Raw genomic sequence first — 13,515 nt, forward strand, 5'->3', positions numbered from 1 at the left:
GCTGCATAACAAAGCACGTCACGCACAAATGCCCAACAAAAACAACAAATTGAATTGAAGCAAATCCTTTAAAAATTAAATTTGTATGTAAATTTACCTGTCAGAGCGGGGACCTGTTGTGCATAATGAATGCATGAAAATGTTTGCGGTGAAACTTTTAGGTAGGGATTGGGTAGCACAGGTGGTTGGGAAATAAAAAAATATAAGTTATATGAAAATAAAAGAGAGGTAAACAGCAACAACAATATTTGCATAAAAGTGAGAAAATAAATTTATATATACATATGTATTTATATACACACATAAACACATATACAACTCTGCACACACTAAGGTAATTGCCATTATTTATTGAGATAAATAAATAATTGTGAGTGACATTATTATATACATATTTACAGGCGCATCTGCTAATGAACCGTTATATTGCAATTATTTGCTAGTGTTGGTAATGTTGTTTTTGTCGTAATCATATAAATTATAAATGTATATTTTGGCAACTTGCTCATTTATGGATCTCTTACAAGTGAAATTACATATATACGGCAACTTAAGGTATTTTAGCCCACAGCCGCAAATGAGTTACCTTAAAAATTTAATCACTTCCAATCAGTCTAATCAAAGATATCAGCGTTAATGTGCGCCACAACGTGGGCGACGCCACCACTTCTCCGAAAATGTGAGCTCCACGCGCCTATACACACACACACACATGTGACTCTGAGTTGTTGTTATTTTTGCTCTAAACAACCCAGTCACGTTTCAACTTCATTACTTATGCATAAAGTTGTCAATTTTTTTCACACAAACAATTATTTCTTTTTTTTCTCTTTCTTCCCTTCGCCGCTACTTGAATGCACAGCAGCACACGACAGCGATTCGCGTTACTTGAGCGCCGAGGAGCAGAGCCGCGAGCTGACGCGCAGCATACGCCGTGAGGTTGGCAAACTTTCGGAGCAATGGAACAACCTAATCGATCGCTCTGACAACTGGAAGCATCGCCTGGACGAGTACATGACGGTGAGTCTTCAAAATTATATTCAATCGCAACTGTCTGCTTTCTTAAACCAAAACTACAACAAAAACATTGTTTTCAAATGCGCATTTACTTCACTTAATATTTTTGCCACTTGCCTACCTTTGCGGCAGCGGCCGCTGGGGATTGCGGCTGTCACTCATTCATATTGAAAATTACTCCGCGCTGACGTGCGACTGACTTTTAAAAAAAGTACAACAACAACAAGTTGCATCACAAGCAAAGTCGGCGGCGTAATCGGCGCTTTGACGTTGTCATTATTGTTGCGCGGCGCTTTTTATACTTTCTTTGCTTTTCCTTACTTTGTTGAATGGCATAAAGGCTGGTGCGCCGTGGCGTATACGTAACTAACGCTGGTGCCGGTGATTTCGTTTGACTGTCGCGCGTCATTTTAAAAATTAACACATAACAACTTCTGTTGACGGCATGTGCAGCGCTGAGAGGTGGCGAATGAAATTTATAGCACCTTCTCCGCTTCCTTCAAACCCCGCCGTTATTGTTTTTCGCTGCCGCGGCTGTGTTGCCATTAATGTTGACTGGAAATCACGCAGCTGAATGAGCAGCCTGAATTATTAATTTTTTATTATTATGCCGCTTTCAGACGCAAGCGTGTACAGCGTCATGCATATATATAGTGCCTTGTTTTCCAGCGTTCTCATGAATTGTTACAGCTAATGTAACGGTCTGCTTTAGTACTCGGAATTTGATTTATTATTTACAAATTATTATTACTTCGCAAAGTTGTAAATTGCTCAGGGTAATTGACTCTAAGCGCAAATACACTTTAAAGTTGAGTAACTGTGAATATTAAAGGAAGTTTGTAAACGTTGTTTACTTCATAGAATTTTGTTTAGACAAGCTAGGGGTGTTATTTGAAACTAATTATAGTAAAAGTTTTGTTTTTGAAATTCACTAAGCTTTGGATGGCTTTATAATTCGCCGAAGTACAACAAAATCCGTAAAGGGTAGATCTGCATCCGGTATTATGTACGTAGTAGAGTCATGAGAGACCATAACATCTTCGCTGACACCGAAAGGCAATCTAAGGTTTGTTTTAAAAAAAGTTAGGTTAGTTATCACCGAGCCAGAAGAGACCAAAGACCTGAACTATACCCCAAGACTACAGTAATTTTCTACCAAACAGATCATATTTTTTACAAATTTTGAACTCAAAGTATTCTTAAAGAGCAATAAAAAAGTTTATAAAAATCAATGAATTGTTTAATATTTTTTTACAATATTTTTCATAAGAGAAGAAGATTATGCGGAGAATCTAAAGCACTATCTTCCGAAAAATTCGAAGAACTTTTGTTGCGTTTCACTCGGTTAACTTCTGTGTTTACAGCCTAACCTTATAGTGAAATGGATATCTGCTCCACCTTTGTTGGTTTCGAGACTCATCCAACTTTTTCAAAATTACGTCTCTGCTTGGACTTCGAACCCAAAACTACTTCCAGTTGAATCTCCGTTCAGATCAAAACTAGTGACATTTGTAGGTTGAACTGTTTGTACGGATACAGATAGAACAATATAATTTCATTCAAGCTGAAGTATTAGACATATCACACAGTTGGATCACTGAACCGTTACTAAAACTAATAGCATACAGTCTGAGATTTTGAGACTTTAAAAGTAGTTCATAACTGTGAAAGTAGTGATGGCGGGGAGGCAACGTCATCACAATGGGACTTCTTAACATTTTTCGCTTCAATATAAAATTGGCGTTTCAATATAAACTGCAGAAAAAGCACGGCCTAAGCCTTGTACAGCTGGACCTATCTCTTGTCATCACATGCTATCAATTTTAACTGGCAATGGCACCAGAGCCATGACTGTCAACGCAGCTTGAGCTCAGCTTGGCTGCTGCTGCTGATGTGGACGGCTGCAGTTGCAACCTTCTAAGCAGAGAAACAGCACGATGCTTCTCCACATACCTTGCCCTCGCTGGGTTCATCACCTCCCTACCTTGTAACCATTCTTTTGTTTCAGGGTTTGGTTTCGGCTGGTAAAAAGGCAAAAACGCCTTCCTGGAGCTATGCGTAGCTCCAGCTCTCGTGACAGTGCTAGCCAAGCTTCTCGCCTGTCTTTGTGCTGGATTTTTTCCATCTCCTTACGAACACTGCTCTCTTTTCGGAATCACTAGTTTTCTCCGGCTTTCTTTCAGAAGATCCGGTCGGTTTTTTTCACTTTTGTTGTTTTTGTTGATTTGGTTCATATTTTGGGCGAACGAGAGTAGGGAAAGTTTGACTGCTCGCGCATAGCCACGCTGCGCAAGTAAGGCTATATTTTCACAGAGGGCGCCAAGTTTCCGAAAACTAAAGACTGGGCTATTTAAGAGCCATTATGACTCGGATTTTAATTAATCCTCCTTTATGTCCTCCAATCATAGAAAGACTCCTCATCTGAACACCCATATAAAAAGTCAGACGTTAGCGGAATGCCTCCGAGCTGCAACATGAGCGAACAATTATCAGCCCATCGCTGCCTTCGACGTGACACTGCTGGTATCTATTATCAGTCGTCATCCGCGGGGTATTTTTGCTATTCCATTGGTAAACATTTACCTCGAAGTCGGCTGTATTAACCGGTTAACGATCTTAATAAAGGCTAGAAAAGTAAAGAACAGAAAGTTTTCAGTGAGCACAATCTAAACTACTGAATCTACCTCGGACACTGTGAGTGTCATGAGCAAGTAACGCAAGAGAATATGAGAGAGCGGGTAAAACAGAGTTATGAAAAAAAGCGAAGATATATATATATATATACATATATATGTAAATAGATATACTGTTGGACAATAAATGCATTTTTAAAGTAATTTATTTTTCTGTTATTTTATATGGTAAACTTACCGAAAATTGGTTATCAATAAAAGTGGCGTATTCAGAAATAAAAAGCAAACAATTTTAAAAAATAGTTTTAACAACTTATTTTTTATTGAATATATAGCTTTCAATCTTCACTTCATCAGTCAAATCACGCATTTCTTCCATTTTTTTTTTTCTCTTTATTTATTTGGCTTGAAAATTCGCTTGTCTAAAATATTTAAAATAATCAGGACTGTCATGTTTGAAACTCCCTTTTAAGTAAACTTTTTCGAACATATTTTTACATGTTCTGATAACAATAATTGAAAACTCAGAAAATCTGTAAATTAAATTTTCAATTTGCCAACGATTGGGCACTCAACATATAATCTAAGCACCCGAGGGCACCGCTAGTTGCTAAACATGGCGATCATAAAAATTGTCCCACATAAAATCTAACTAAGAGTGGAAAGAGAGGTCGGGTTTGGCTCATCGATGCAAACTTTTTAATGGAATTTATGTTCGGTGCGGATGTATTTCTTTTTTTTCAATACATTTAATATACCTTAAGCATAGCGCAAAAAAGTTGTGCGGTCGAGTACCAAACTTTGCCAACAAATATACCCGGAATCTGCCAGACACGAGAGAGCGGGCGAGTAGAAACCAAGCGGCCATGCACAACGCCAAATTTTATTAGCTATGAAATGCAAATACTTCAACTCGAACTTTTGCAAACACACAACACGTTTCGAAACACCTGAACCTGTTGGTCGTCTGGCACACACACGCATATGCCTGTGTGTGTCTATTTTAAATTAGCTCGAGTGGCTTTGGTGGAGTTGGACATGCGCTCAGCTGCTGTCTGAACATTATATGCCGCATATATATGCCGTTATTTATTATCCGCGCTTTATTCTTGTTGTGTTTGAATCAAAAAAATGGTCATTTAATAAATTTGTTTGAGGCTGAAGCTCGAAGAACTTCTGCAGCTTGCTTATTTTTCCACAGACTTCATTGAGTTAAAATCACAAACTTCTGACTTTTATGGAATTTTCTTAAAAGGCGTTAAAGGAGTGTAGATTACAATATTATTTCAGTGATGAAGTTAGTTTTTAAATCGATAAAATACAATCTTATCAGCCAAAAATTAAAAACTGATTTTGTTGTTTTTTCTCACAGTCAAAATCGTTGCTATTCAGAGGAAGAACTCTACTACAAAGTCGTTTAGACTTTGCACTATCATATGTCTCATCGCTGATTTTTAATACATTCGAAGAAATTTTGCGTCTAACTATTAAAATTACAGAAAAGCTTTCAGTGTCTCTTATAACACATTTTTTAGATGTGCAATATTTAAAATAAATATCTTCAGAATATTGAAGTTTTTTTTTGTTTTACTTGGGTTTAGTAGGAGCCTTAAATATATTATCAATGCAACTAAATAATTTTTTTAAACCTCTCATTAGATATTCCTTGACATTTCGCGAGTTTTTCTACGAGTGTTCCTTCTTTAGAGTTTGCAATCGTCTTCTCGTTAGGAAAATTTATTATCTTACAGCACTTAGACTGTTCAGTTCACTTCTTATACATTATCAGCTTAAGCCGTGTTTTTGTTGGAAATCCTTTCTCGTTTCTAAAGCAAAACAGAGTCATTCACTGCCGTCTTTCTTATACGCGTGCTCATATAGGAAGCATATGCGCTAAATTCTAATGTGAATGCCAGATTTTGGTTCCGAGCAAAAATTAGCAAAGACACATACCATTCATACAAGTAAATGCTCTGGAAAAGCTTACCTAGCACAATATCTGCACACTGAAATAGATATCTACACAATTTGTATACTCTTGCAACCACTTTCTACAGAGTATTATAGTTTTGTTCACCTAACGCTTGTACGTATCAGCTAAAACTAATCGAGATATATATAGGGTTACATACATACAAATAATCACGATGACGAGAAAAGTTGAAATCTGGTTGACTGCCTGTCTGTCCGTCCGTCCGTCCGTACAAGCTGTAACTTGAGTAAAAATAAAGATTTCTTGACGAAACGTGGTATACAGGTTCGAGTTCGTAGATAGGCGTAATCGGACCACTGCCGCGCCCAGAAATCGCCCTCGAACGTTGCAAAACAACCGATAAGGTTTTGCTAATTAACGAATAGCTCGCAAAGTATTTGTGGAATTTACTTCAAATTTTTTTTATCAGAGATTTTTTCCAGAATATTTAACTTTAAGAAAATGAAAAAAAATGTAAATGAAAATTCTGACTACTCCTAATCTATCAATTTAACTTTCGAAGAATCCCAAATCTACTAAACCCCACCAATTCGAACTTTTCCCAATTAAATATGAAAAGAAAGATCAGACTTTTCGCATTCAACTCTTAGATGTTCGACTAAAATCTGCTTTAATTCTACAGCACTTCAAGAATTGCTGAAGAACATACCTAAAGTACGCTGGCATTGAAATCAGCGATTACTATTCATTACGAATTAACGGTAACATTAGCACCAACACAACGCCAAAACAATAAAGGGAAACAAAATGCACAAAACAAAATAAAAACACACTGCAAATAGCTGAAAACGCAGAAGGGAAACACGAGCGTTAGTAAAACCATCCGAGTGCAAGCTAGATAGAGATCTTAGCCAAAAACCTTAAATGGAGACACTACAAAGGCAAGAGTTCTAAAACACTTTGGAGAACAATTACAGCACCAAAGCGTTGTCCTTCGCAGAACAGATTCGGCGTCGGCGGAGCAGGTATAATGCACAAAATGGTTGTGATAATTGAAAACTAAAAACTATGCGGCAATGAAATTTGTTGGCTAAAGGGCAACACACACACTGATTGCGCTCGGAAAGGACGAAAGTGTGTACTGCCAAAGAGATAATTATGTTATAAACGACGTAGATAAGCGACGTTCTGCATGAGAAAAGTGAAAATTTTACAACTACAAAATCAGCAAATAAACAGCTGGTAGTGTTGCAGTTTGGAGCGCACGAAAGTATGCAAAAGTTTTTAATAACATTAAATGCAGCGTGGCGTGAAATACACAATCGAGGAAGCAAAACGTTTTGAATATTTAATTTGTCAACAGGACACATTGTTGGTTGATTGTTTTGCGGTGAAAAGTTGTGACACAGCAAATATTAATGCGAGCAATTAGTGAAGAGAATAGAGACGATATATATGTAGGTAATTAGGTGCTTATTGCTCGGGGGTAAGTTTGGATAGATATTAACAGCTTCCTATAATATATCTTGACAAATATTATAATAGAAAAAAACCTCTGTTCACTTTTAGAGCTTTCAGATGAAGCTTTTACATATCAGAACTATTCGCGGAAGTATAATTGAATTCTTGTGCAGTATTTTATTGTTTTCTTTGAGGATTTGAATTGTGATCAAGACTTACACAAACCCTGCCTATCTTGCACATAAACTACTATAAAGCCTTGACCGTGTCGAAAATCCTGCAAACATTTCTAAAAAGTTCTTTTCCTATTTTCAGAAGCTTAAATAGCACAACATCAATTATCACAGGGTTGAATAATCATATCTGAACACACTAGCGTTCTTTTTTGTCTCTAAAAGTTTAAAAGCTTCACACTTCCAAACAAATTTTCTAATCCTTCTTCCACCATAAATACCTTAAAGTCACTACATTTAACATTGAACTTTTAGTGACGTTTTTGAAAGCAAATTTCTCCAGAAATTAACAAATATTTCAGTCATTTGTGAACAACCACAACGACATGACAAGTTGGAGTTGCCAACACAAACAATTTTTATTGCTGCAACTATGTACACGATGCACACACACACACATATGCACTGGAAATGGGCAATAAAATGCCACAAAAGCAATAAAAAACAACAACACTCTTAGCATTCCACAAAGTAGACAAAAAGAGCGATTTGAATAAAAGGAAAAGTTACTGAAAAGACCGAACTGGATGTGAAGTGGAGTCGGCGAGTGCGCCCGGCAGCGCATTAGATGTTGCTGCATGGGGGAAATAGGCTCTGCAGCTAACGAAGACAGAGTGCGCTTGTAATGGAGTTGTAAAACTACAAAGTCGGCCAGTTAACTAATGAATGGCGGACTGAAGCATAGGAGATAGCAATGCTAGCTTCCTCTGTTCTATCCGCAGTCGTCAGCTTTTAAGTGTCGGTCAGTGTTGCTGGGTTGGCTGACTGGCAATTGAAGCGCCCTGTCAGCGCTGAGTACTGTTAGACACATTGTGTCTCAGTTACAGGACAGTTACTTTGAACAAAGCTTGCGGTGGAATGGCTTCGAATTGCAAGGTTTGCGGTGGAGAGCTTTGCTCGGAATGATGTTAACTAACAAGCATCAGCTTTAGTAGTGGATGACAATAATTGCAATCAGTGTGGCACGAGTACTAAGTTTTTAAGATTCTGTTTTATATTCATTGCGAAAAAATACACTATCCAAGTATTTGTCTAGAATGCAGTTAACTTAACAATCCGTGGCTCCATTAAAATCCGATTTCAGTGCTGTTACATAGACCTGACTAATCATAGAGAAATATGTCCACTTTTTTCTAGTCCAATGAATTCGACGTTCTAAAAGTCCCCGGCCTACCATAGTAATTCACTTTTTTTCGAAATTCATTCTTTTTTCACTCAACATAGTTCCCTTCAAGGGTGATACACTGAATATAGTGACCCTCCAACTTTTGGATACCATTATCATGGCTCATCGTTTTCTCTGGCTCATGACACGGTACATTGTTTAAGTGAAACCGCACTTTCTTTTTCTCCAAATGCTGCCGTTTTTCAGTGATTTCGTCGTTCAAATAATGTAATAGTTGTTTGTGACGATCCTTTTTTTTTCAAGGTTATCAGTAAGCATTAGATGCCATACGGCGCCTGGAAACGCCTGTTGCGATTTTTGCGCTTTGGAGCAGGCTCGTATGACTTCAGAGTGAAATAATGGTCCCATGTTTCATCCATTGGCACATGTCGACGCAAAAACTCGGATTTATTACGATTGAACATCTCCAAACACCACTCCGGATCATCAACGCCTCGTTGTTTTTCATCAAAATTGAGCTCGCATGGCACTCACTTTCTACAGAGCTTTCTCATACCTAATATTCGTGAATGATAAGATGTAAGCATTAAGTTGGTATCTGTAAAGTGCCTGCTATTTGCGGTCATCCAAAGGTATTTAAAAACTTTTTTCGTCGGTAACAACCTCTTTTGGTGCTTATTTCACCAAGTCTCATCTTAGCATACCAGTTCTTGATAGTTGATTTTCCTAATGCTGTGTTCGGACTTGTTATATTGTTATTTTATCAACACGCGAAATTCCTGTTTATCCATTTTTTGACAATAATAAAAGTGAAAGTACATACCATGGGATGTTAGTTCTTCGGAATTTTTGTCCTTACAGGCAACAAAGCAGTGTACTTTCTTCATATTTCCAACTATAAAAAAATTTACAATAATTGCCAAAAACAAACTTTGAAAAAAATAAATAAGACCCGATGATGCTGCAACAACAGCGGCAATTTGGTTCGTAGATGAAGTCATTAAGCCAAAAATGGGACTCATCTGAAAAGATGATTTTTTTCGCGAAGATATCTTAAAGTATCCACCGGAGAACGTGAATTTACGTAATAATCTAGGACAATTTCCAAGAGTACCAAAAGAGTATTTCGATTCATTGATAGTATTATTCATATAAGTGATTATGTAAATATATTATCATCCTCCAGCACTCATATCTCTCAAGTCTTTACATATTTGGACTCGAACGTGGTCAAATCTTATTTTCATGCAGTACAATGACTCGAAGCATACCGCAATATAAAAAAAAATGTTTTAATGCAATCTTATTAAACCCGATTTTTTTTTTTCAAAACAAGAAGCTCCCAAGACTATCTAGAAATTATGTATTGATATAAACTTTCTAGCATGACAAGATATCTATCCAAAATTTTAAGAAAATCTTGTTTAAAGTAATGACAAACACGATCAAGACAGTAAAAAAGGCTCGTGGAGGCATACAAAAATTGAAAAAAAACATTAGGAAAAAAAACAACCCGAAATTTTAATAAAGTCTCCTGGAAAAATAAAAATCAGTGAACAAAAATGATAGCACTTTGGGTTCCAAACATTCATTGATTTGAAATAAAACATTTTAACTCTATGAATTTAAGTTTTCTAGTATTTTTACATTCCTTTTAGTCTTTGTAGTCTTTGTACATATTCCTAATATGAGAGTAAAAAAAAAGATATTCTCGTTTATTGAGTATTTTTCAGTTTTCCGAACTGTTTAGCATATTTCATAGATTTCAATTGTTGTTTTTGTACATGCCGTAAACTTTGGACCCCTATGAGCCCACGCTATCACAAGACAAAATCATTTAACCGCTAATTCGGTTTTATTAAATGTTTTACATGCGCTTAAAAATATATTTACAAGACAAAAGAATGCTAGCCAAAACAAAAACAATCCTAATGTGGCAAGATGTGGCAAGTATGCGATGCGTGGCGAGATAAAAAGCTTTTTACATGCAACATTTGTTACAGTTGCAAAGGCAAACAACGCCAAGAGGGAAAACAATAACACACATAAATGTGATGGTACTAAAAAACACAATAATAACAACAAAAATAACAACGAGAATGCGGCAACAACATTGTTAGGTGTATTGTTAAACGAAAGGCAGCAGCAAAAAACAGCAACAACGAAGTGATAACAAACACTGGCAACAGGCGAATTGGAAAAGGGAAACCCGTTATGCATATGTGTGTGTGTTTACAGTTAAATACGGCTTACATGTAAAAGGAGTGAAAACAGTGGCAACAACACCAATTTCGTGTTACAATGTGCTATCAACAGTAATAGCAACAACACAATAAAGCCTTATGTATGTGTGTATTTGTGTTTGTATATATGTACATTGAACATAACTGTGACAGTGGCAAGAACTTTGTGTGCATTTATGCATAGTTTATGAGTTCAGCTCCCTCCTCCTCCCTTGGCAAGTTTCATGAAAAACATCACTCGAAATGAAGTCACAGACTACTTGTGGCCTTTTACTGTACCTAGACTCTAAAGAGAAAAAACATGAAAATAGAACAACAATACAACTTTGAAACGTTTTATGACATGAACGGAAGGATGTGAGTACACAGCCTCCTCCCCAGCAGCATTTGTCTTCCACCACCAATGCATCGACGCTTTTATTGTGGCAGAAATACAAAAGTGAATTCTTGAAAGCTATAAAACGCACTGCCCCAAACACACACAAACAGACACTTACATGCAATCACACACACGCACACATTCATGCACTTCTGAAAATCGAGTACTCGCACGACTCAAGCTCGATTCGTGCTCACTTGCAGCAGTAACATTCAAAGTTGGGACAAAAAATGTCTTTGGCACAAAGTAACTGTAAAGGAGGAAATGCCAACAAAGCCAGCTAAAGCAATGAAATGGCGAGAGAATTGAAGAAACTTCATATTTGCCTTCATAAAAATGTTGCAAATCGTCGAAATGCCGTTGTCGTGCGCATTTCCTTGAGTGTTCTCGCCCACTTCACCTTAAGCCACTGCCATCACATGCGCGCCTTGGCAGTGGAGTGCCAAGTGAAGTGGTTCGCAAATGCTGTAACCCTCTCGTATTTGTAGAGAATTCGAAGACTCGAAGCATAAACTATAAAAGACCCGTTGAAAAAGCGTTTGAAGTGAGCGAAACTATCAGAAATTGAAAGTAGCAGCGTGGCAAAATGACTGAGGAGTAACGGCATACATAAAATGCACTTGAAGAGATTAGAGCAATGCAAATATCAGCAAATGTGACAATGTCGTACCGCGTAGTAAAATATTTTGATCACTAATGAGGCTTTCATAACGAAGATCATTTCAAAATCGTGGAAAATTAAATATTTGTAGAAAAGTGCTGAGTTAACTGGAACCTGTACTTCAGCAACATACTTTGCACCCTTCTGAACCCCTTACATCCGACCATATTCAACAAAGAAGCTGAAGCATGCCCATTATCAGTTCATCGCCGCTTTGTTGTTGTTCAGACGGATAATTGCGGCTTCATCGTTCATACGAGGATCAGGTTTTCCTAAATCGAAATTCAAAACTTACACTAGTTTACAGTCAATTTGCGACTGTGAGGGAAGAGGCCGTTTCTTGTTGGTTTTGGGTTGCTAAAATCGAAAATAATAGTCAGGGATGCCCAAAAATAGCTTTACGTGATGGAAAATTCTTGAACTCAAATTCGTAATGAGGACATCTCAAATACCACAGAGCTCTTAGCACATCAGTTGCAACTATTTCCTGCAGATTTATTGATTAGTGTTATGGTAGTGGTAAAGTCGTTACTCAGCAGTGAAATTTTGTAACGCCATCGAAGTTTGAAAATGTTAATTAAAAAAAATTATAAGTCAAGGAAACTGTGTAAACTCCATAGATAAGATTACAGTTAAAAAATTTTTTAATAAAGGTTACCACCTGTTTAACCATATTAGTTCAAGTTAGTAAGTCATAAATTATATAAGTATCAAAATAAAAGTGTAACAGTAACAGTGGGAAATATTATTCAAGAGTTGCCACCTTTTTACAATTTTAAACGAATTAATTTTAAAAAATATAAATGATGCAAAATTTTTAAATAAGCTTTACTAATTAAGGTTGCCACCTGCTTAAAAATTTAATTAAAATTAATAAGTCATAAATTACATATGTATGTAAGTATCTAAATAAAAGTGTAACTGTAACAGTGACAAATATTTTTCGAAAGAGTTGCAACCTTTTTACAATTAAAAAAAATTATTTCAATAAAAAATATAAATTTTGAAAAATAGACAAAAAAGTTAAGCGACTTAAGAATGAATTATGAAAACAGATCTTAGCAAGGCTGCCACTTATTTAAAATTGCATTAAGGAATAAATAATATAAAAAATCAGTACAATGCAAATATCACTCTGAAAGGTTTCAAAAGTCATATAATTTTTTGAGGTGAGCTGCCACTTATTTGAAAAGCTATCTTTTAATGGCAATGGGGTGAAATAACAAAAAAGTTTCTATGTCAAAAACATGTTGTTTCGATATATTTTCCATTTTTCCGATTCTATTTTCCTTATTATTAGTATCTTAGTGAACTCAGTTTTCTCTGAGAAAACTTTACTTCCATTTACGCTCACGCTTTTATTCGTTTAATAAATTTTAGTCTTCATAACAGAATTTGTGGCAACACTTGTTCGCTTTAATGCTTACATAAACACTTATGTACATATATGGGATGTATATGAAAGTAGCATTTTTATATTTCTGATGTGAAAAATATAATGTTATGCTATTTATGCTTATATTTTCCACCAGCAGAAGGCAAAAAAAATACTTCCCCCCCTCCATCATAGAAATAGCGAAAACTGGCGGAAAAACCCACTCGCACTTACCGACATATTAACTGTCTGCTCTGAGCGCCGGCATAAATCCAACACGATTTATTATGGCCAACCAAAAGCAATCGGCTAAGCCCGCCGTTGAATAGGCGATTGGCAGACGGTTAACTGTAACTGGACAGCCATTTCGATGGCTGCGAGCAGCAGACATGCCACTCACACACATATAAATACCTTATATAAAAGTGTTTACAAGTGTGTATGCAATAAAGGA

At 36.5% G+C, this 13,515-nt stretch overlaps 1 protein-coding gene across 1 annotated transcript in view; it reads left to right on the forward strand.

Moving 5' to 3' along the window:
* Window positions 1–13,515, forward strand: part of LOC105228551 (dystrophin, isoforms A/C/F/G/H) — a 363,859-nt gene that overhangs the window by 345,765 nt on the left and 4,579 nt on the right. The window contains exon 25 of the mRNA XM_049447466.1: window positions 863–1,020. Within this exon, the coding sequence (XP_049303423.1) occupies window positions 863–1,020 (158 nt within the window). The remainder of the gene's footprint in view (window positions 1–862; window positions 1,021–13,515) is intronic.

Source organism: Bactrocera dorsalis, chromosome 2 (genome assembly GCF_023373825.1).
Source record: "Bactrocera dorsalis isolate Fly_Bdor chromosome 2, ASM2337382v1, whole genome shotgun sequence".
In the NCBI taxonomy this organism is placed as follows: Eukaryota; Metazoa; Arthropoda; class Insecta; order Diptera; family Tephritidae; genus Bactrocera; species Bactrocera dorsalis.